At 36.5% G+C, this 25,983-nt stretch overlaps 1 protein-coding gene across 20 annotated transcripts in view; it reads right to left on the reverse strand.

The window, feature by feature from the left end:
- The window catches only part of Pde4d (3',5'-cyclic-AMP phosphodiesterase 4D), a 1,361,839-nt gene that overhangs the window by 232,993 nt on the left and 1,102,863 nt on the right, over positions 1–25,983 (reverse strand). The window contains exon 1 of one of the 20 annotated variants that reach the window (XM_063258698.1): positions 25,063–25,836. The exons of the other annotated variants lie outside the window; for them this stretch is intronic. Within the exon in view, the coding sequence (XP_063114768.1) occupies positions 25,063–25,127 (65 nt within the window). The 5' untranslated portion in view covers positions 25,128–25,836. Of the gene's footprint in view, positions 1–25,062; positions 25,837–25,983 lie in introns of those variants that run through there. 20 annotated transcript variants of the gene reach the window in all.

Here is a 25,983-nt window from a genome sequence, read left to right on the forward strand (position 1 = left end):
TTCTTTATGGTTGCTCCTCGTTGAAAGGAATGCTAAATTGGTATACAAGTCAACATTCATTCAACTTGCAAAGCAAACACGCAGTGAAGTTGTTCAACAAATTAGGATTGTGGTCATTTTTATATTTTCACATACTGATTTTTAATCTGGATAAAGTGAGCCTATTTTATTGTCAGAAATCAAACAAAATATTTCTAAAACTCACATATTATATCAGTTTAAGTACATATGTGTGTATATAGAGAATCTAATTGGTTTGTAAAAGGCAGTACATTATAAGCCATATGCCTGTATCAGATATTTGGCCTATAAACCACCAACAGCCAAATATATGGCCATATATATATATATATATATATATATATATATATCCATGTACTATTATGATAGGGTTTTAAAAACTATGTTACACTTTTGATCTCATTTGATAATAACAGGAACCACAGTATATTTAAAATAAATGCTTCTCCTATGATACTATGTCAGTTGCTGGCAATAGAGCAATTGATCAATAGAAATACCTATCTACACCTATGCTAGCTGAGCTAACTGGTGACACATGCCATGCAATGCTTGTAAAATTGTAGAACCTTCCATTAAAAGGCATACAGTAAGTGCTGATGTTTAGATGATGTGCTAGAATTTTCAGTGTTTGTGGGCAGAATGTGAAGGAAGCCCATGTTTATTCAGTGAAATCTTAAGAGGTGAGGGGCTCTGCCCATGTTCCCTCAAGGCTAAAATCATCTTTAGATATTGCTAAAGCCTCAGCAATGGCCACTTGAGGAAATGGGGTTAGGATGGATGATGTGGATTAAATACATGTTGATGAAATATGCTGTACAATTGCTTATTGTATTTTTAAAAATTAAAAATGGAATGCAAGCCTTAGAGCTTATTGATCAAAGAGTCTCTTAATTATACATTAGACTTTTAGTGAGAAATGACAACCGAATCAGCAGGTGGTCTGGGCCACAGTTTCTACAACCTGCTTTTCTCTCCAGTGCTGTTACCTGAATTTCACTGCTCTCTAGAAATAATGATGACTTCGAACAGAAGCAAATGTAGTAGCCCAGGATCACAGCAGCCTGTCATGGCTGCCTTGCACCATACCCCTCCCTGCTTATAGCTTTGTTCTTCATCCCATGTATCTGCCTTCCTTCCCTGAGATTCCAGTTCACAGAACTGCTCTGGAAGTGGGCTGCGGTAGCTCCGTTCCCACTCCTTCTGTTAAGTGGGAACCCTTCCTATGGGCTGTATGATCTAGAGCAGCAATAACCAGCCTTGGCAGACAACATTTCTACTGGTTAAAAAGAGTGTGAGTAGTGCTGTCATTTATATTTTTAGTAAATTATGGTATGTTCTTTCACTGTTATGCCAAATAGCTTCTTCTTTATAAAGTATACTAAAAAGATAAATTCTGAGAGAATGAGAAAAAAATATATTATTTTCTTTCCACACCCCTGTAAGTTAACTTGACCATATACTAGCATATTTCTACATATGTTCTGAGGAAGCTTGATATGTAGATGATGCTGCTGTTACATCTGTCCAAATGGAACCTTCCTGCTGGGCAGCCATGGCTCGCGCATACATCTTACACTGTCACCTGTTTACCACTATTCCCCACCCAAACCACTGCTTCAACCTAGTGAAGGTGCTCATTCTAGATTCCAGTCCTCAATTGTCCTAGCTTAAAGTAATTAATCAATCAAGGTCCTAGTAGAAGAAGGATAAAGATTTCTACAGGGATTAGCAAATAGATACACACACACACAAACAGACTTAGAAGGTGCTTGCAAACTAGATGGTGTGGAGGTCAGCCAGAGTTGATAGCAACTAAGACACATAAAGCAACTAAATGCTTGTATCGTTGGGTTGATTATGCTAACCTGGGGCCAGGTTGAGCATCTTTTGGGAGGATGACCATATGCAATATAGCAAATATGGGGGAGTTCCTTCTATCATCTCTTTGAAGGCAAATATTGTTTTCACTGTTTTGCTTTGTTCTGATTAATTGCTTTGCTCTATTCAATATTCTGTTTTGATAGGTTTTATAACATTCTGAATTTGGTTTGATTTTGCTATACCTGATTGATAGAACAACTACTGTGGAGATAATAAGATATACTATGGTACCCATTACTGTTATCCTGGTATCCTGCTGTGAAGTTCTGTACCAACTTCACTGTACTGTCTTGATTGGCTTTGTTTTGTCTTGATTTGTTGTATTTTACTACCTTCAAAAAAAAAAGAAGAAGAAGAAGAAGGTGCATGCAAATAGATAATTCCAACAACTTCAATCAAGTTTCTAGGGCTGGGGATTTAGCTCAGCGGCATAAGCGCCTGCCTTGCAAGCAGGCAGTCGTGAGTTCAATCCCCGGTACCGATAAAAAGGAAAAAGACCAAAAGAAAAAAAAAAAAAAAAAAAAAGTTTCTATCAAGATTTAATGGTCTACTTGAAATATGCTAGATGCTGCAGACTCTTTTTTTACAGATTTAAATTGTTGTATTTGCAAAACATAACCAACTACCTGACAGATGTACATATGATATGTAAAATTTTATATTTAATACAAAACAATAAATAGAATGGGAAGAATGTAATAAATGGTCCTGGGACATTATTTTGGAATAAAATAAACTTGCATCCTCATTTTGTATAAAAATAAATTCCAAAGGGACTAAAGGTAAGCTTAAAAATGAATCCACAAATCAAATATAGCTAAACATTTATCTATCCTTAGGATAGAAAACTCTTTAATTATTAAAGCAAAGAAGTTATTAAAAATGACTGAATAACTATAAAACAGAATTTTAAAAATAAAACAAATTAAAAACTGGACTATACAGTTGCAATGAATGTGAAGTAAAATAGCCAGCACGTATAGAACTTTTGTGAACAGCAAGAAAAATTATAAAATGTGATAGGAAACAGCTAACAGGCAAAGAGAAAACTATAAAAGACATATTGCTAATATATGAGAAACATATTCATCCAGTTGTCATCCAAACATGTTAGGTAAAACAGTATCAAAATATTTTAATCTAATATACAAATTAAAAAATTTTAATTGAAAAATCCTGAGTGGTGCAATAAAATGGGAACACTAGCACGTAAGCCGATGTAATTTTCATATAAATATTTTATTTATGTACTTATTTTAGTAAAGAAATGATCAGAGATAAGTTCAGGTTTTAGGCTAAGTCAAGTTAGATCAAAGATGATCCTTACAGATATTTTTAAACTCTAGGAAACATTAGAAGCAGCCAAAATGTTCAAAAACAGACAAATGTTTAATTTAGGAAATATTTTCCAGGTAGGATATTATACATATAAATCTGCAATTAAATTTTGTTTCAAATAATAATAATTGATACAAGGAAATCATTATAGTAAAATGTCAAAATTTAAACAGCTGGAATAAAACTAAGGAAATAGCAAAGAACTAGCAGTGATTATCTGAGGAATTCATACTTGTATTCCTATCTTTTATATGTTTTTAAAAATCTAAAAGTACACGTGAATTGCTTTTATAGTACAAAATCATTTTGATAAAATAGGTGGGGGCTATTGAGCCTTGAATGTAAATAATTTGCAGATGATAAGAATTTTAAGGTTGAAGCCAGGCGTGGTGGCTCACACCTGTAATCCCAGCACTCTGGGAGCCTGAGGGTGGGAGAATCGTTGAGAGTTCAAGACCAGCCTGGGCTACAAAGTGAGCTCAAGGCCAGCCTGAACTGCATAGCGAGATCCCGTCTCAAAAAAGACAAAAAAAAAAAAAAAAAAAAGAATTTTAAGGTTAATGTTTTCTGATTCAAAAATTATAGGGGAATCTTAAGCAAGTATGTAATTAGAATCTGTGATATATATGTGAAAGAGTTTTGGCCCAGACAGGACACTGTAACCGGTAAAACCAAGGAGCTCCTATCTCCCCCACCCCTAGGAATTTACTTATGGTGCCAAAAGAATACCAATGGGCTACCTGTGCATCCCTAATGCCACCTTAGGTTCCACCCCAAACTGAGGCTATTTATATACCCCCCATGCCATGTGTCCGCCAGAGAGAAAGCCGGACTCCAGCAGTCGGGGGTGTTTTGGTTTCTCTCTCCACATTCTCAGACTAAAGCCCTCTTTTGTTTTATACTTCTCATCTTTTGGATATAATCTTATCAATATGTACAAATATACCATATTATATTTTGTATTTGACTTGTGAGCAAACTATTGTGGTACCATACCTCATTTTAAAAGTCGTATTTCTGCCCTTACCCATGAAAATAACCACTTCTCTCAGTTTTATAATGAAGAAACAGCATGGAAAGGACAAGCAAGACACACGAATATACAGATATCAAAGGGGTGCTTTTGCCACTGCACTCCGGGTATCACAATGTACACAACATAGTCCCAGTTCTGCTCAGCCACAGTCCTTACCAATTGTAATGAGATCATGATCATCAGCAGTCACATTCTCTAATCCTATTATCAAAAGAAGTGTCAAATATCTACTGCCCACCCTTTATTTTTGGATAAAAGACAATGTGACAACTGTGAAGTTTGTACAACACAAAACTCTGTATAAACTGTTGACATTTGAAACATAAATTAGTAGTTGTTTCACAGCAGCGAAATCTCTATTTCTGAAAAAACTGCCAATGTTTTCTCTAAAAACAGATAACAGAATCAGCTAGCCAGCTTTCCTAGTAAGCTGTGGGAGCTGCACGGGTTCCAAGGTGAAAATAGTCAGCGCCCACTGTGAGCCCTATGTATGCATGGGCTCTCCTAAGAAGTTGGGAGGTTTGGAGGACAGGCTGAGTTGATAGGAACTAAGGTACATAAAGCAACTAAATGCTTGTATTGTTTGGTTGATTATGCAGGCCTGGGGTCAGTGGTCTGAGCATCTCTTGGGAGGATGACCATATACAATATAGCAAATATGGGGATTTCCTTCTATCTTGTCTTTGAAGTCAAAAATTGTTTTCACTGTTTTGCTTTATTCTAATTGCTTTGCTTTATTCAATAGTCTGTTTTGATTGATTTCATTGTATTTTATTTTTGGTTTGATTTTGCTATATCTGATGGAATGGATGATTGTGAAGATAATAAGATATACTACGGTAATTATTGTTGTTTTCCTGGTATCCTGCTTTGAAGTTCTGTACCAGTTTTGCTGCATTGTTTTAATTGGCTTTGTTCCGTCTTGTTTTGTTGGATTTTACTATCTTTAAAATAAAAAAAAAATAGCTAATAGTCCTGCTAGAGTAAAAAAAAAGTTTATGATTTGAAATAATTTTATAAGGATCTCCATACTTAATAAAATGACACATAATAGCACTTTTCCATAAGTAAACTTCACATGAACAGTTAAGAAGCCAACTGGCTGTTACTACGTACTCTGGTAACACCTTTGTTAATTGTAATACTGAACTCTCTCCACCTGCAAGTAGTCTCTGTACATGGTGTATTCCCCATTATCACAACAAAATTTAGGCAATTATTGACGAAAAATGTGTCCATTTCTTCATGAATTTATTCTTTTAAAAAGATTGCAATCTCAAAGTATACCCTATGAATTCTGATACAACTAAATTATTTTACATTATTCCTAAAATCTTATTTTTGTACATTTTTATTCCCTATCTTTCTTGAAATATTTATGAAATCTCATATTGTTGATATACATTTTTTTCATTTTAGAGAAAAATAACATGAAGACACATTATTTCTAAAGTCGGAGTTGGTCGATATGATTGAAAAAACAACTTATCTTACTTATGTTTCTCATTGCTGAGACAAAATACTTGATACCTAGAAGAAGAAGAAGATAGGAAGATAGAAAAGTTTATTTTAGCTCACAATTTGTAGAGGTTTCAGTCCACAGTAGGCTAGTTCCAAGGCAGGGTGGTATTGCGTATGGTGGAGGGGCACTGCAGAGGGGAAACAGTCCACGGCCATTGTGGGCAGGCAGGAGCAGGAAGGGGAAGCTACCAGAAGTGGAAACACTAGCAGCAGCAGCAGCAAACCTGCCTTTCCCTTTATCTATGCTGGCTACAAGCCTATTGCCTGGTGCCACCTACACTCAAGGGGGACTCTCCCATTATCCACATCCAGAACTATGATACCAGTCAGTGGACGAATGTAGTTATCGCACTCCTGTAATCCACATTCACACACCCCAAATCCAGCCACCTCTAAAAAGCCTCAACTATGAGCACTTAAGGTTTTGAAGTGACATCTGGATACAAACCATAACATAACTTGAGTCTTGAACATTAACACAGATATTATTCTTTCTCTAACCAGAAATCATGTTCTCCAAGGCACTAAAGAAGGGATCACAGTGGAGAGGTGTTGTAGAGAGCTAAATTAATAAATGTGTACTGGATAAATGACTGAATGAAGGATACACAAATCAGCAAAGCAAATGAAATATGGCTCTTTCTTATCATTTAATACACAAAGGGAATTTGACAAAAGGCAGAAAGAATCCATTGTTTCCCATATAACAACTCAAATTTTTTCTTAAGTCAACAGAGAAATTAAAGCTGAATTTCAAGCACAAATGAAACAAAAGCTATGCAAAAAGTCATGAGTTCCTTCTGTCCCCAACATGAGAAAATCTAAAGGACTCTGCCTTACTAGTTCTGCTCTTTAGTACCAGTGCCTCATGTTTAGTTCACATCCATTCTCTTGCTTTCCAATCTTGGGGCTCCCTAATCTTTTTTTTTGTTGTTTTTGTTGTTGTTGTTGTTTTTTCCAATCAGATGTCCTCCCTAATCTTTTTTTTTTTTAATCTGGTGAATCTTGTTCTAAATAAAATGTTTGAGAAAGAGACTACTTCACAATAAAAGCTAAATAATATTGGTTTTTCAAGTGACACCTTGGCTCTTAAAGAAAGAGAATCGGTCATTAAATGTTTGCCCTCACAGCCAAAAGTGCTGTCAATGTGGGTGGGTGGCAGTATCAAGTCCCTCACAGCCTGAGGTGACTGGAAAAAGTACATCCTAAGGACTGCCTTGTTGGGGTCTGTGCCTTGATCCCCAACCCCCCAAATGGGTACACAGCGAAGGCCCAAAGGAATGAGACAAGAGGCATGATCTTTAGGGCTCCAGGAGGACCAAAATCCTCTGCAGAGTTTGTAACTCTGCTAGCCAGACAACCAACAGACCCTGGAAAGCCCCTATTTAATCAGAACAAACAAGGGGTTGAGTAGAAAATGCAGGAAACCTGAGCAGGATCTTGGGCAGGGTTCAAGCACCCCTCAGAGCAAGAGGCTGCCACTTAAGGAAAACTACCCAGAAAGTCTCCAGGTGGCCTCAGCTGTGGCCTGTCTTGCCCCCTGAGGTGTCTCCTCATTCTCAGTTCAGCTCTGCCCAGGCCACACCTCAGCCCTGCACATGTATTCAGCTTCAATGGCTCCCTCTTTTTTGTTTTGTTGTTATGTGGGATGGGTGCCAAACTGAAACTGGAGAAGTTGTTAGGAGAACTTAAACTCCTCGAAGTCCGTCAATTCATAACAGTACTCAGTTACTAGCAACTGTCAGAAGGTGTCGGTGATCTGAGTTTGCCCCACAGCCAACATTTTACATGGCATTATACCTCGGAGGCGATACTTCTCCGCAAGAGATTCAAAACCAATCTAAGGTGAAGCCTGCATCAAACACAATCAGTTTCTTACTTTTTATCAAGGTCAATTGGGTCTCCTCAGGAGTTATCTTAAAAGCACGCACAGTACCTCTTGGCTCTTCTGTCCCTGACAGCCATCTGGATGAGTCACAGCCATTACTTCGTCAAGCAATGTGAAAGCTTGGGAGAGTTTTCTCCTGGTGACTCTCCCTAGACACACCTTACATCAAAGGTCACTTTCCTCTGTGGTCTCATAATCTCCTTAATCAGAAGACTGTTTCTGCTCTTTAGTATCAGTGCCTCATGTTTAGTTCACATCTGTTCTCTTGCTTTCCAATCTTGGGGTTCACCCAGATGTTCTCCCTAATCTTTGAGTATCCTAAGATATTCACTGAGTATCTCAGGATGACATAAGCAGAGCTCCTTTATGTCTTGGGTCCCCACTGATCTTGAAGGGCTGAGGCCAAAATAGCAGCCAACCTTTAAGCCCATCCATTTCTCTAATATTTGGTCTCTAAACCTTAGTTATTAAACATACAGAGGATAAGGCTGATACAGTATATTAGAGGCAGTAAGCTTAACATTCCTATCTTATCTAAACATGAAGTATCTTAGAACATTAAATGAAACCTAATTTCTACTATCCATGGACACTTTAACATTTGAATATCTACAGTGTTAACAGTTACATATTTTACATAGTAAATCAGGAATCAAAACAATACATATTATTTTATCATGACAATCATGAAAATCATGCAATAATCCTAATTTCTACTTTAACATAAAATATCTCTTTCAGTCAGTCACCCTTATCTAATACACAAGAAGCTTCTATCCAATTTTAGTGGAGTGTAAATCTCACAAGTCTTTGGCAACAGCAGAAGTCTGAACATGAAACAAAAGTTTATTATCATAAGTAATCCCCATTTTACAACCCTGGAGACCTATGCGTCTGGAGCCATGAATATATCCAATACATCTCGAAGTTGGTAGCAATCAACTGTCATAGCCATATGAAACCTTTGCACAGACGGTGCTAATTAAAGAAAACTATGCAGAAAGTCTCCAGGTGGCCTCAGCTGTGCCCTATCTTGCCCCCTGAGGTGTCTCCTCTTTCTCAGTTCAGCCATGCCTGGGCCATGCCACAGCCCTGTAGGGGTATTCAGCTTCAACAGCTCCAACAGTGTTTGGCCTGACCAACATTTGTTAGAGAAGTACTAGGAAAATACATTTCTTCTTTTTTCACATTAATTAGTCATATTTTACATGTAAAAAATTAATCTGTGTACATAGTAAAAATTCTCAAAATCCAAAATGGTAAGTACTGAATTCCCTTCCACCAAGTCTCTAGTCACCTTCTCTCCAAAGCTAGTGACTTTTGTCATCATTTGAGTGAATATGCCTGGACATGAGATATACCTATGCATGGATAGTTTTGTATTTTTAGATAAAATGGAATGCTGTGCATCAAATTCTTCATCTAAGAACACATCTCCACTACATTACATGATGATGAAGCCCTTCACTACAGCAAGTTTTCAGACACATTGGAAAAGTTATAGAAGTACTACATGACCCAGCAACTCCATAAATACATTCAGGAGAAATGAAAATAGATGGCCATACTGTAACTGTTGCATAAAATGTTCAGTGAAGCATAATACAAGACAGCCATATGCTATGCAACCCAAATGTCCATCAACTGATAAATAAACAAAACACATACATTCGTACAATGCAATAGTATTCGGCCATAAGAAAGAATCAAATCTGACAAATGTTACAACATGAATAAGCTTGGAAAACATTTTCATGATGCCAAATGAAAGAGGCCAATCACAAAAGACTAAACGGTTACATGAATTATTCAGATTAGGGACATCTACAGAGAAGTAAAGTAAATTAATGACTACCTACCTATGGTTATATTGGTTATATATTGGACAAGGAGGAGCTGCAGGTGATAGCTACAGGGTAGGGGTTTCTTTTAATAATTAAAGCATTCTAAATTCAGTTGCAGTGATGTTTACACAACTATGTAAATATGCTAAAAATCAATGAACTGTACATTTCCTATAGGTGAATGGTATACTATGTGAGTTAGAGTTCAATAAAGCTGTTATAAATAGCCTAGAAGCTTTTTCAGGTGTCAATACACTGTCAAATGAAAACTCAAATTATAGAACACTAAGCGCTTCTTTTTGTGGGAAAGGAAAAGATGAAAAGAACTTCCATTCTCAATGTTTTTGTTTGCATAAACCCTAAGGATATGCTAGGAAAGCTAACGTAAATTGAGTCCTGTGAGTATAAATACCTTCTTTTCAAATTAAAACAGTAAACATCATCTGAAAGCAACTCCATGCCAGCACACTGGAGATTGTCCTCACAGACACACCCTATTCCACTATTACACGTGAACTGTTCAGTTCACCCTGCAGTGATGGATAGTTGGGCTTTTTCTAGGCTTTTGGTACAAATACTGCTACGGAAAGTTTTGTACACACATGTGTGCATCTAAACACAAGCACACAGGTAAACTTTAAAAAAAAAAGACGTGCTTAACTAAAAACAAATAATATGTCTTTAAAATGATGCAAAGAACATCTCTTAAATGTGGTAACAACTGTAGCAGCTATAAAACTCCAGGAGAGCTTAATGGTAATTGCTGAAGAAAACACATTTTTTTTATAACGAAGATTAAATGAAAACCCAAGATTTTTCTGTTCTTGGTAGATGAAGTCTGCAAAAGGCAAACAGTAATTTTCTTTTAAAAGAAGTTCAGTAAAAAACTAAATGATTTACACCAACAAAGTGAAAAGACAATCCACAGAGTAGGAAAAAATTTTAACCAACTGTTCCTCAGACAAAGGATTACATCTACAACATATAAAGAATTGGAAAAAAATCAGACCCCACCAAATTCAAAAAATCAATCCAAAAATGGGCAGCTGAGATGCATATACACTTCTCAGATGAATAAATAAAAATAACAAATAAATACATGAAAAAATGTTCAACATCATTGGTCATTTGAGAGATGCAAATTAAAACAGCACTGGGATTGCATGTCACCCGAATAAGAATGGCTATTATCAAAAAATGAACCAGTAACAAATGTTGGACAGGCCGTGGAGATAAAGGAACCCTGCTCCACCATTGATGAGAATATTGACTAGTGCAGCCATTATGAAAATCAGGATGGATATTCCTCAAAAAGTAGGCCTGGAGGTCCCATTGAACCCAGCTGAGTATTTTACTGGAAGACTTAAAAACATCACACCACAGCAATATACAGGCACCCACGTTTATACCAGCACAATTTGTAACAGATAAATCTTGGAAACAACCCAAAGGCCAATCAACCAAGGAATGGTTTAAAAAGATGTAGTATTTTTATACAATGGAGTACTACTCAGCTATAAAGAAAGATAAACTTGAGACTTTATAGGGAAATGGATGAAACTTGAGACCATACTCATAGTGAAATAAATCAGACTTGCATGGGTAAACCTCATATTGTTTCCCTTCTGTGAGAAGCTGAAAAAGTAGCTAAGAAACTAAATGCACAACAGATATTTTGAAATGAGAAGAAACTTTTCAAAAGTAAAGAGAAACAGATGAGGGAAAGGAGAAAAGAAGGAAAGGAAAAAGGGGAAAAAACTATACATATAGATACACACAAAATAGTTAACATAGTTAGACTACTAATTGCTATTAGTTCACTGAAAAGAAAGATTTTGGCCTACATTACTTGATCAATTTTTCATGCCCATATTCTGTAATATGAGCAACTATTTTGAAGATAAAAATACGCAATGTATAACCATTGTTACTCTCCTACCATCTTATTTTAAAATAGCATACCATTGTTTTTGTTCATTTTTTCCCTTAAAAAAAAACTACATGATTTATAAAAAAACTACATGATTTATAAGCTCTGGAACTTGAGAAAAAGAAGCCTCTTTTTTAATAGGCTTGAATCTATTTGAATTCATTATGTGGTTTCCCAAATGCTATGCACATTTAAAACGACCTTTCAGCTTCCAAGTAGGAGTCTTAGAGAAAAAGGATGAAGACCATTTGTTTCAATTAAGATAAACATCAAATACTAAGATCCAATTACGCTGTTTGAATTCTAAGAAGGAAAAACTGTTGTCAAAACCTGGAAAATATCAGGGACAGCAGTAAAGCTGGTGAAATTTAATTGTGTGACATTTTAATGATGCAGAGAGCTGTTACTGAATGTTCACAGAATGCAGGGCTATGTTTGGATATGTTTCTCTCCTACTCTCACTGGATCATTTTGGAGTTGTTTTTGAGTGATTCTATGTAGCTGCATTGTTTTCTTCACGTACATGCATATATATATACATACGTATACGTATGTATACTTATATGTATATATATATATATATATATATATATATACAGACATATGTATGTATGTATATGAATAGTATCTGGGTGAGAGAAAACCCTGCAATTCACTAAGGTTAAGAAATGGCAGATATTAACTAATAACATGCTACAGCTCATAAGATAATACTTGTACATATATAGTTAATAAATATTATGTTGCAAGGGTTACAGTGCAAAACGTTTCATAATAAAATATTCACTCGGGTTCTTTGGTTGATATTATTCCTTTTGGTTCTATTATATTTTTTAATGATCCAGAAAATTCTTGAGAAGTGAAAGACGAGCACAGGAAGATGACCGAGACAAAGCTCTGTACAGGTTTCAGTCATACAGCCCAATAGTGAGTGTGATATCGGAAGCTGACGGAACCCACTTACAAGTTACTTAAGCATGGCCAATACAAAGGGCAGCTCCCAGTCCTGGGCAGTCTTCCCGCTGATAAAGCACTTGGTCGTTGATTTATGTGCCGCTCACTCTTACCCTACTTCAGTCTGGAACTTTGAACTCACTTCTATCCTTGTGGTTTGACTGCAGGCTAGCTCATCCCACCGATGCTCTCCAGGAAGACTTCTCAGATTAGTTGTAGAACCTTTCTTTTGCTAACATAAACCTACAAACCAATTATGTTTTCAAATGCAAATCAGAGCTAACTTTAGCCTAAAGAGGCATTACAACACTGGCATCTACACATTCCAGCAGGAGAGTATTCAACAGCAGCCTGGTAAAGTAAAGGACTTTCTACTTAAAGTGAAAGTGAGCTCAGATACCCAGTAAAAGTGCTCTTCAGGTCTAGTGACGCAAACTCTTGGGAGGGTTTTAAACTGCATAAAAAGGAGAGATTTAAATCAACACAGCATTTTGGGAGACACATTTACTCCAGAGTGCTTTTTTGTCTCTTATCTGAATTCCTTTATCTCTGACCTCAACCCACCAGGTCTCCCAGGAACACAGGCTAGCTCAGAGATCAGGAGAGAGATGTAGAAAACAGCTCAGTCAAGAAAGCACTGAAGAGCTGCAGCAGGGAACCCAGCATTTCAGGACGTCCAACTTTTCTCTGGGTCATATAAATACAAGCACTTAAGAGCATTTCCCCCTCCGTTTCTTTTCATTTTTAAGTAACTGAAAGATGTGGCTTTCCTGCGGGATATTTAAGGCCTTTGCACCTGCTGAATTCTCACCCCAGCATACTTCCCTAGTTCCTTCTGTCCTCTGATCTCCTGACCACGCCAACTAAATTACATCTCCAAAATACACACACAGGAATGCATGCACACACGCACACATGCACGTGAGTTGTTTAAATCAGTCTCGTGTGTGTTCTCTTCATTGCAGTTAAACCGCAGTTGAAATCATTCTATTTGTTTAATGATTTAAGCTCTTAAGGGAAGAAAGTGCCATTACAACTCTACAGCCAAGCCCAGCAAAGAAACCAAATGTGTATTTGTCTATAGAGAAACTGCCCTGTATAGAGAGCAAATTATTCTAAATAAAAATCTTGTTGAAATATTTTTTAGACCGATGCATTTATACCTCTAATCTTCTTAAGGCATCATTTTAGGTTACTACCATGTTTTCCCCAAAATAAGACCTCGCTGGAAAAGAATCAGCTTTCAAAGCTAGAGATAAAGGGGTTGGGGATTTAGCTCAGTGGCTCAAGTGCTTGGCTGGTAAGTGCAAGGTCATGAGTTTGATCCCTGATATAAAAAAGAAAGGAAACAGTAAAAGAAAACTAGAGATAAAAAATTTCCACCTCAATCAACCTACCCTTGTCTAATGTGCCTTACAGAGTAGCCAGGGAACAAGAAAATTGTGCTGGCAGGAAGACAAGAGGAGCGTATGAGGGGTATGAAGCTAAGAGAAAGAGAAGTTCACATTAGAAATTAACATAAAATTCAATTAAACTTTATAAGCACTGTTTACAACCCAAATCTTGTAGTTTTTGCTGACTGCCAGTTAAAGCTCACGAGAGTGGAAATGCATACTGTGCAGTAGAGAGCAAGATACAGTAGATGTGGAGGTTCTGAAGTCCATGAGTTAAAAACTCCTCCGATAGAGCTGGAGCAGTTACAAGAACACAGAAAAACTGCTAGTGGTTCAATACATGACTAGGAATCACGGCACAATACAGTTCACTGTCAAATCTGCTAATAATGTGATACTTCACTGGGAAACAGTTTTCCATTATTGCACAGCGACTTTATGTGGCAGTTAGTTGTAAAACTTAAGATTAGATCCTTTAATTGAACTACAGGGAGACATAGTGCCATTTTCATTAACTTACTGCCTAGAACCTTTGACAGTTCTTTCAGAATCCCCTACTAGTTCCCTACTTGATTAAATGAACTCACTTAGATTAAAGCAGCTACAGCCATGCTTTTACACATTTTTTGGTAACCACCCACAAGAAAGACAGAGATACCAGAGAGCAGGAAGGCTAGATGGCTACTCTTACTAATCTATGTATTCTTGACTCGCACAGCCCTATGGCTCACAGCTCATCCTGAGGCAACGCTCTGGACTACATGAATATACTTAAGCAGGAACATACCAAGAAGGGGAATAGTTGAATCAAACAGAATCTCTAGATTTAGTTTTTGAAGAATCTTCACACTTAGTTTTTTCTTAGAAGAATGAAAAGCCTCACACCACAAGGATATATGCACACCTATGTTTATAGCAGCACAATTTGTACTAGCTAAATTTTTGAAACAATCCAAGTACCCCTCCATGGATAAACGGATAAAGATGTAGTGTTTTTATACAATGGAGTACTACTCTGCCATAAAGAAGGGTAAACCTGAGGCATTTACAGGTAAATGGATGCATCTTACGAACATACTCTTAAGTGAAATAAATCAGACATGTGTTTGAATATCACATTATTTCACTGGTGCAAAAAACCAAAAGTGTCAATAAGAACCAAAATGTATAACAGATATTGAGAAATGGGGAAAAAACCATTCAGATGTGAAGGGGAATAAGGAAGGATGAGGAGGAAAAGAAAGAAGGGAAAGGAAAAAAAAAGATAGAAGTAAAAAAATAAAAACAAAGCTTTTGTAAATAAGGAGGGGAAAAGGGGTTGAAAGTAGGGAGGGAACTGAGGGAAAAAAATAAGATATATACAGGTACAAATTCCTTATCATGAATAAGATCATTATGTATATCTAAAATGCACCAATATAATTAACAACAAAAAAATAATAACCCACGCACTTGAGATGTGTTACATCCCTGGACCAATTCCCTACAATGAATATAACCTCTATGTACTAATACACTAATAAAAATTTTTTTAAAAAAAGAATATACCTAAGCAGACCACTTGTTTTCCCTGTTGACTTTTTAAGACAGGGATGTCATCCAAGGTAATTAGCATCATCTTTCTTTCTTAGCAGAGGGAGAAAGAGGTTTAAACCCTGTTTGCTAAGCCTGAAAGGAAGGTTAAACTAAGGAGGAACCCTGGCCAGTCTGCAGTCTGATAAGGAGGTTAAGATTCAACTAAAGATGTGAGAATAAGATCTGTGAACTACATAACCGGCAACAAATTCTGGGACTAGAAGGGAAGTCAGACTGGAGCAGCTGGAAGGCAAGGTGGTGTCATTGTTTTGAGACCAAACAACCAGGCGACCCCAAGAGGAAAGTCACATGGAGACAGTTCTTACATGGGACAACTTCTGATACCAAGCTGAGGCAATCCTGTCAGAATAAACTCCTGACCAGTCAGCTTCTCCAGAAGACTCGGCCTGATTTTTAAATAACTAAACCAGAGGTATTTTAGCTTCCAATTGATTTCTTCTTATTCTACCACCTAGCTTCTTTGAGTAACCTACATAGAAGCGTGTCTTCTTCGAACAGGATTAAATGTGATTTATCCACAAAACCCAGTTTTACAGAAGCTTTGCCCAAGAGGAAGAAGCTCTTAAAGAGTGAAACAGTTTTCACATTTATAGTTCTTAATTATTTAAAAAGTCATGCCAATATCCAAATTTATAAAAGACATTATACACTGTTACATTTCCTGAGCACTCAGAAGAAATGCTAAGTACTTGGGTATATTAATTCATTTAACATATCAATGGGTAGAATATGGCCAAAGCTCCCATTTTATACTTTATAAAGTACACAAAACCATGAAATTCTCTAACCTGCCGCACAGCTTTGAGTAAGGCACTCACTACGCCCCAGCTCCGTCCAAGTGAAGAATAAGAATGATGAGTGTCCCGTGGGATTTACCGTAAGGACCCCATGGATACTGCTTGTGAGAAGCACAGCACAGCGCCTTGAACGTTAGAAGCACGCAGTAAATAGGGGCTGCCATAACATTCATATCCATTCCAGGCCACATAATAAGGAGAGGAGTGTTTAGAACTTTAGGATATGAATTATAGCTACCTAATTATTTATGTGAATTTCAAAATATCTAAAGATCCCAGTTCAATTTCTGGAGACGATCTTAGTAGGAAACTGTATTTTGCATTAATTCCTTTTTGGAGATTGCTAAAGCCTCAATCTCCATAACTTTGTATATAATCCTCCAGTCTAAGTTTTGAAAAGTTATGATATAATCATTATGGCATTAGTTAATTTGGAAGACATGTAAGAATTAAACTTAAGCCTAAATTATAACAGAATTATTTTTATTCATTTGCCTGATAGACTAGCTTTGTGTTTTCTCGTTAACCTTAAAATTCATTTGTGAATTTAAAAATAAAAAAATTCTGCAGCAAAATCTTTTTAACACTTAAGCATTCACATTTCTTTCAGTTATCCTTGATTGTACTTGACCAAAACTAGAAACCTGTGCCAGCTGCAGACTGGGGTTAGGGGTGGAGTGAATTAGATTATAGGTTATTCTCTGTGGTCCCGTTCCTTTAAAAGAGTTTATGGTCCTGCTAACTGGTCAAACGCCAAAGAGCAAAACACAGTGCAATTTATAGTCTGACAAGAGGGAGAGGGTCACTAAGCTGATTGAGCCAGGAAATAGCTGGCTCTTTAAGGGTTGGAGCTGTGTCAAAGTCCGTGATCTGTTTCTTGCCGCATTACTAGGGGCCATGGATGAAAGCCTGAACGCAAAACTTGGGACAGAAGGCAGACAAGCACCCCCTCCCAAGACCCCCAAGTTCTTGAAACATATTCTAGCGTGGGCTAAAAGGAGAAGTTTGATGTAGGAAAAGCAGGAACGGTGTAAAAAGCAGCCTGCTGATTACTTTTTGTAAGCCACAAGGCAGAGCTATGTATGGTCAAAGCAGGATGGATAGCATGAAAAAAAATCACACTAAGCCCAGGAGAACCAAACCAAGGAGAATAATAGCGGCCAAAAAATAGAATTTAACATTAGACAGAACAGGGTTTTTCTGCAGCACCATGATTTTATAAGCTGTTTTATTCACGTTTTACCTACACAGTTGCTTTGAGTTTGAAATGAGCTCAAAATGAGGTTACATGAAGCTCAAATACACAGCCAAGTTTAATTTCTGATAAATAGAAGATGCATAATATTTAACTACCATTATTATCAAGATTACTAATCCAACTACTACTATAGATTTAGGAATTGCTGGCCCTAGTTGGTGAGTTTCTATCAATCTAGTTGCTGTACTGTGACAAACTAACAATATCAGAGGGAACATTACAACCAGCACTGCTGATTTCACGTTAGAATATCATTTGTTACAAATTGATAGATTTTGCATTGACATCCTAGCTTAGTGGTAATTAGTCATAAAATTCCTTTAAACAAAAAATTCTATGCCACATTGCAATGCTATGAGTTCATAGGAGTTAGGCATTGTAACCTTCTGAATTCTACACAGTTATGAATATTTCATGCAAATTAAGAGATGAATTTCTTATGCTAGATGTATTTTAAACAGCAAGGCGAATCAGGCACAATGGAACCATTCTGCTGGAGAAAGTCTGAACACAATTATAGTACATATGGAAACTATGGGTAATGAAACGTTTTTGCTAACCAGTCATACTGGTGCCATCTGCTTTATAATTAAGAATGAATATTTAGTAATATGAAATGAAAAAGGCCAAGAACACTAACTAGCAGTTTTCAAGTATCATGAAAGAGAAATCTACTTATCTACTGATTCATTATTACTGGATCTGCTAAGAAGTAGAAGAAAATGGGTTAATATTTAAACAAAGGGTTAAAATTTAAGCAAAGGAGATTAGTATTAGACATAAGCATTTCCTAACTTCTGGATTTAAAACATCAGGACTGATTTCACAAGGAAGTTTTGGAAATACTAATCTCTGCTACACACTATACAACTAGTTTCTAGTATTTTAATTTCTTGTTTCCCTGCTGTGTAATAGAAATGAGTCTCTTGATCTCTCTGACTGAAATTACTAGATTGAAACAATGCATCCTCTAATTTGAATGCATTAATTCCAGCTTTTGTCTAAAAGTTAGCTGTGAGATTAAACAGGGTAGGGTGCCAGATCATCAGTGTTTGGTCCCAAATGAGCTGGTGTTTTAATGCTCGCTTTTTCTTATAGTCTTCGCTCTTAACTGGTCACACTTCTCCAGATTGGCCCTTGAAATCTTTCTGCTGGATTTTTCTAACTTCTATTCTGAAGAGCAGGTTTGCCTTCTGATAGCTCCTCCCATGCCCATCCTCAAGTCACCCAGGATGCTCCCAGGAGAGCGAACCTCTAGAGGAGGTAGACAGTGAATAATAAGTAGCTATCCTTTATGCTTTCCTTTTGTGTTCAGAAGCTGCATTTCAATTCTTTCAAAGTGCTTCCTAGTGTAGGTCAAATCTGAGCCCAGAGCTAGGCAGTTTGAGAGCTGAGACACATCCCAGACACAGCCCCTGTTAGCGATCTCTTTCCTAGCTCCTGTCCATGTGCCCTGAGTACCCCAGCCCTTCCTTTAGGCTCTCCCCATGGGGTGATATGATACCTTACCTCTACTGTCCATTTCCTAACATATCTTTAGCCCCTGTATTTTATCTTATGTGGCTATCTCTGGAGGAGCTTCTGCGAAAATCTACATTTGGCTTTTGACTAAGACTAAAACTGCTTCACAAAAATTCTCCTAGCTGACCTAGCGGGTGGCCCCCAGGTGTCAGTCCCCTTGCCTTTACGCAGGCTTTGACATCCTATGTGTTTACTATTAGTATTACTGCATTCACATGTACTCTGAAGCAGTACCCTGAACGGAAAGTGAAAAACTCCTTGAAGACCACATTGATACCACTCCTCTTCAGCTTCATCTGAGAATCTCTTCTGACTTTTACTAGTAACAATTGGGTGGAGCCATGACTAGCCATTACTATTCTCATGATTGTCCTTGTGTCCTCACTCCTGGTTCAGTAAAGTTCACTACATGATTGGAATGACGGACTCATAAGTAAGCTATTCCTTTACTTTTTCTGAAGGCAAGTTTTATTTACAGAGTCAAAACCACTGCATGCCACAAATCAGTGGGGAAGAAGAGTAGAGTTATAGTTTGGACCAAGTGCTTCTATACATATAAAAAAGAGCCAGTCAGTTGGTGAGCTTACAGAATTCAAAGTCACCCAGCAGATTATTGCATGAGGCAATGTTACCTAACAACTATATTTACCAGTGACACGATAGAAAAGGAGAATGGAGAACTCATTTAAATACCCAGACTAATAGGACACCTTTACTGAATTCAATACTAGTTTAACATTTCTTTACATTATTATATTGAATTAATGAACTATCAGCTATGCATATTTTAATGGTCACTGATTTTTTCCTTCCAGACAAGTACAAATGTGTGAAAAATAAGATGCTAAATAAATAAATAGTTCTTTATTATTATAATTACAACTCTTCTGTGATTTTTTTCCAGAGGTAAGAAATGTCCTATGAATGTTAATCTTGGAAGGCAGAGACATTTGAACTTCTGCTATTCGAACCTCTCAGGATTTTCAATTTTTCAATACAAATAAAAAACATATTAAACTCCAAAGTCACATTCATTTGGAAAAAGTGTTCCACTAGGCAGGGGAGTGGGGAACATGTTAGAAATTCAGACAACTCTCATTGTTATCTTTTATTTTATAAGTGCATATATCTGGCTACAGAGGGACTAGGTGGTTTCTCCAATAACATAGAATATTATAAAAGTAGGGTGGACACATGGCTTTTTTCTGGTAATTCGGTAACTTATGACTCTAAGGAGTTATCTGCAAACCACTCTGTGTTTCCATGGTTATATTTTAAAAGATACTGAAGCTATCTTAATCACTTCTCCAAAAAGTTATATTTCTATATCTCTATTGCTTAAAAGATATGAAACTAGCAGAGTAGTATGATCAAAAATATTTATTGTATGAACAAAATTCAGAGTGAATTTTGATAGTAATAACCTACTCAAAGTGACAATATACATTGGATAGGCAGTAAATATGCAAATCCCATGTACACAAGCTTCTAAAATCAGATGTAGGAAGCTTTTGCATGCTTTTCAAAGCTGATCCAAAACCTACGAAACTTCACACAAAAGTGGAGCAGCAGCATGTGTTTGTAACCTTATAGAGCTTGCAGAGAACAGAGCAAAACTTGCTAAATAATTGGAAAGATGATCTATTCAAAACATTGACCTTTCTCTTCGTGTGCTCCATTCTAGGGCACAGATGAGCTTACTTACTGTTAGTGAAGAAGGTGATGACAGAAAGGCTACAACTACAAGCATCATTCAAATAGACATTTTCAACATTCTCTAAAGAGATAGTTTTCACATACTATAGTACATTTAGATGTATTCACAAGATGGACAATTTTGCAGTCATGAAAAGTTATAAGTATTTAGACAGTATGGGGAGGTAATGCTAAAATGAAAAGAGCTCTGGCTTTGGAATAAGGAGACTTGGGTCCTGTCCTTGACAATTCTGTGAGATGGCCTTGCCCAGGTTATTCTATCTCAGACCCATTTCTTTCCTGTAAATTTTGAATTAGCCACCTTCTCCTTTCCATGCTGTTGTAAGAACCAAATAATATATTTTACCAAAAACTGACCATAATTTTCATTCATGAAAAACACTCACTAAAGTAAAATATAAAAGAATTATTGTTACAAAGATAGTGATCTGGTAAATGAAAAGCAGAGTACAGAAACAGTATTCACAATTATTTTAAGGTACATACATTAAGTTAAAAATGAGAATAGCTAAGGATGGGATAATAAGTTATGAATAATGTTCCCATCAATATAGCAACCAATGTTAACAACTTTCTCATTCTCAATTATAAAACTAATCGTGTTAATATAAACAAATGTTTTCCAGTGTGATCTTAAGGCCAGAATAAGAATGCTCAGTCAGTTTGGATTTTTATAACTTCAGTAGACATTATATCCTTTAGGAGAATTATTGATTTGAGCTTCAAGAAGTGTAGCGATTGTGCACGGAAAAACTCAAATTTTAAAACATGAGCAAAATTTTCTTGAATGGATAAATATCTACATTAAAAAGGATGAACTCAAACTTTCAGATCGAATACTTTCTTAATGAAAAAACATCACACAGTATAGGAATACAGTGTGAAAAGAATGTCCCTGCTCTGACTATTTTTACCCTTAAAAGGTAAACACCACCAAAACCTTGGAAGAGATTCCTCTAGACTATTTTTAATGTCTACAAACCTAAGTATGAATTTTACATATTTAATCTCAACTTCAAGATTTGTTTTATAAAAAAAACCAGTTATATTTTCCCCAAAATTATGTAAAAAACAATCTTAAATGTAACAAGTAAGTCCTAAACACCAATGATCTTAAACAGTAAGGAATAAAGTTCAGTTTTATTTATCAAAATTCTCTTTATATTTTCAAGGTTGATTTATTTTTTACTTACACTAAATAACATAGTTTAAGGGGCTGGGGATTTAGCTCAGCGGCATAAGCACCTGCCTTGCAAGCAGGCAGTCGTGAGTTCGATAAAAAGGAAAAAGACAAAAAAAAAAAAATAGCTTAATTAGATTAATAAGCATCCCTGGGATATGTTTATAAATTGAAAAATCTGAGGGATATCATATTATTGTAACATATAATGTGTTAATCTGAATTTAAATGTGTAAAATTTAATTATTTAAGGGATGCAAGGTTACACAGAACTAGAAGACACAATATTGTTACTGAACAATGGAAAAGGCAAAGATGCACCAATCAATGAATTTCCTAACTGCATTAGCTTTATGAACATAATAAAATACACATATTAAGGTTTTTTCAATCTCGTGTGAGAAGTTTTTTAAACGATGCTTAAGAATAAATTCTATTATCACTTTCTCATATACTCTGGCCTACAGTAGGTACTCAATAAATAAAAATGAGAATAGCTTAAAGTGAGAATAGTTAAGGATAGGATAATGGGGATTATGAACAATGTTCCCATCAATGCTGAATAAATGAAAGCAACCTCTCATATCCATTTATTATATAAACTCAAAATCTGTATCATGTTTTATAAGAAAATAGACTAATTTCAAGATTATTTATATCTCATTTATTTGGAATTTGTAGAAATGTAATTACAAGTAAAGCTGACCTTTTCCAGGCAGTCTGCAGAAGACAACAACAGATTTCCAAAGGTATTGTTGGGCTTTGGGGCATCGCAAGGAAGACTGGGAGGCAGATTTAGGAAAAATGGGTCAATGGAACAGAAATTTGATTTGCACAGACAAAATTAAAATGATAAGCCAACAGACGGGCCCCCAAAACAAGGTACTGTGAAAAGCAGTGAAGAAAATAAAGTCTAGAAAAAGGGAAAAATGAAAATGGAAAAATGGTAAAAGGCCTCTTTCATGGGAAATCCATCAAAGTGGAAGAAGCAGATTTTGTTGTCTGGAACGGAATGGGGAGGGGGACACAGGGAGCTGAGGGCACAGAATGGGAAGACATCGCAGCCTGCTCTGTTACTAGTAAGTAAGTAGGTGTGTTTATGTGTATACACACAAGTATATATCCAACCTATAATCTAGGCTTATTTTACCATATAAGTCTGAATAAATGATTAAACCAAAAATGTTAGCATAAATATGTATGTAAACACATATAAATAAATATGCATATATGTAGAAAAAAGGATAATAAAATGGTAAAACTACCGTAACAGATCATTATAGCCTTAGGCCAAGTAATTTGAAAGCTGAAGCAATATACACAAGCAGTTATAATATAAAGTTGGATGTAAACATATAAGGTTTCTGTATTGTAGTTACAACTAGGACTTACTAACATAAAACAGAAGCATTTACTCCTTGTAAAAAACTTATTCTGACCACAATACTATGTGGAATATTTAAAATTAAATGGCATAATAGGCATATGAATAATTAAGGTTGTTGGTGGGTGTTATGAACTGTGAGCCTATTTACTTATGACACTATCTCATAAAATTTAAAATAAAACAGAAGAATTGTGGATAAAAATAAACTATGACAATTTCTGAAGAGTACAGGGTATAAACGTTGCCAGTCTCCAGAAATTAGCCCTTGCCAGTTGAGCCCTGAGTTTGGAAATGTGTCCTGGAAGTTTACGCAATAAAAAAAAATCCTATTTACTTAAGTATTGAATCTTCTTATCACATGGGGAGGCTATCAAAAGTGTATAAAATCCACTTATTTTATGAATTACGATTTTGTATGTCAGAGATTTAGATTAGGTAAGGCAATTCGTCAAATAATTCCACGTTTCCCAGCATTTGTTGTTTAGCAAAAACTGACCTTACACATATATTTGTAGATAAAATATTGTCTTGAAATAAACTCAGTGGGTTACTACACGTATCCTTTCATAAGGAATTGCAAGCATTACAGGCAGCAAATTCTTTCTAACTCTTTACAACCTCATTAGAAATACAACTAAAGGAGCAATTCTTACTTCTGATTCACAATAAAGTACTAAGGTGATAACAGCAAGCAAGTAGCAGTCCACATCGATGTGGGCTGGATTTCTGATGGGGAAATGATTTGAATGCTTAGTTCTTTGACTGCTCACAAATGAATAATAGATTTGCTTGCCTGCTTATATCCTATCCCAAACCATCTATCCTCACTCTTTGCTCTTATTTATCCTGTGAAACAAGGTTATTGCCATTTGCAAGAGGTGAGCTTGTTTACTTTTCAACCACTAGATAAATGAGATTAACCATCAAACAGTCATATAATATATAAATTGTTATTCTAAATACCAAAGCTACTTTGTTGGGAAATTTTTCTTATGGGTCATATGATTGTATCAAAGCAGCATTGGAGAATAGTAAAATAAATATTACAATACACTGAATTAAACATATGTTTAATATAGTAGAAATATTGACAAGTATGGTGGCACATGCCTGTAATTCCAACACTCAGGAGGCTGAGGCAGGAGAACTGCTATGAGTTTAAGGGCAGCCTGCATTACATAGCAAGGTCCTGTCTCAAAATAAAATGGTAGAAATATTAAAATTACCAAAAATATGATTAACAGGGAACATGACTAAATCATAATAGATAACGTAATAATAAGTAATTTGATATAGCTTTAGCTATAGTTTTATATTCAAGTTGGTTTCATATATACAATTAAAGAAGTAAACATTATTAATTTACATTAATTAGATGGCATTATTACTTTTAAACACAAGGCATTACTTTTAAATACAAAGGCAAAGCCTTTCTACTTCTGGCCTGCTTACAGCAAGCAGACAAGTTGAAAAAACCTGTGACTAAATCATACAGAGAAAAGTAAAAAAGTTTTCATTTTTAAAACCCCACACACAGCTGCTTTCTTCTTCAAAGATTATCTGCCTGATAAGTCACTACAGTCCACTGGGAGTTAAAAAATAAGGAACACACCTCTTTGGACAGCGCAGACAAGATAACGGCTCAAAACAGACAACAAAAGAACCAGCGATAAACCCTGTTCTTTCTCACAAAACCTGAACGTCTCACCCGGCGTCAGGGGTCAGTAATTACTAATTATTCCGCACTCTGTCAGTTTTAAAACAGAAAGGGAGAAAGAAGGGAAAAAAACACTTTACCAAGTTGCCTCTGTCGTCCTTAGCGAACTTGTTGACCGGGATCTTGGCTTCATAATAATGCTCATTTTGGAAGAAAAGAAAAAAAAAAGGAAAAAGCAAAAAATGCTTTGAAGTCTTCAACTAATCCATCTCCCCTGTGTTGCAAAGATGATTTTACACGTTTCGTTCCCAGGCTGACTGCTTGAAGAGACCCCTTCGGTCACCGGAGCACCTCCTGTGCTCCGCTGTGCTCACCGGGAAGCTCTACGCCCCTGGAGCGCTGTCCTTTTTCATACTTTTCCTACGGTGCTAGCCTGTTTGGAAGTGACAGTTTCTCTTCTGTGTTGCATTGCCAAGGGTGGAAACGACTTTTTTTTTAATCTGTTCTTCATCTGGGTCACAGAGGAAAAGAGCGTGCTGAAAGGGTCAGTTGATGGCCTCTGCTTTGCAACTCCATAATCATAGATTTAAGTTCTCCAGCACTGAAGGTGCTCAGTTAGAAAGGAAGAGAAAATGACAATGAGGGGTCCTGTAACGGGGAGAGCTGTCCAGAAGTTTCACTTCAGCGCGATCACAGGAAAACAGTCTTCTCGGTGGAGCAGAGAAGTCAGGAAAGGAACTGAGCTCTCCAGGCTGCAGTGGGGTGGGCTCATTTACCTGCCAATGTCATTTCCGTTGTGTCTCCTGCTTGGAATCTGATTCCAAGCCTTTGTGAATGAGAACTGTATCATTCAATCTCACCCGGCAGAAACTATTCCTCAAGGGCTGAATGACGTCTGTGAAAAGGCAGTTCAAAACATCGCAGGGAAGTGAGGGGGGAGAAAAAAAAGAGGGGAAAAAAAAAAAAAAGCAAGCTCCCAGTCAGGCCTGGTCAATCGCTGAAATTTACAAGGCAAAGCAGCAGACCAGCTACAGAGATCAGCCAAGCAACCCAGAGATCTC

This window comes from Cavia porcellus, unplaced genomic scaffold (assembly GCF_034190915.1).
Source record: "Cavia porcellus strain 051 isolate PalLab524CR breed Dunkin Hartley unplaced genomic scaffold, mCavPor4.1 scaffold_11, whole genome shotgun sequence".
NCBI classification, from domain to species: Eukaryota; Metazoa; Chordata; class Mammalia; order Rodentia; family Caviidae; genus Cavia; species Cavia porcellus.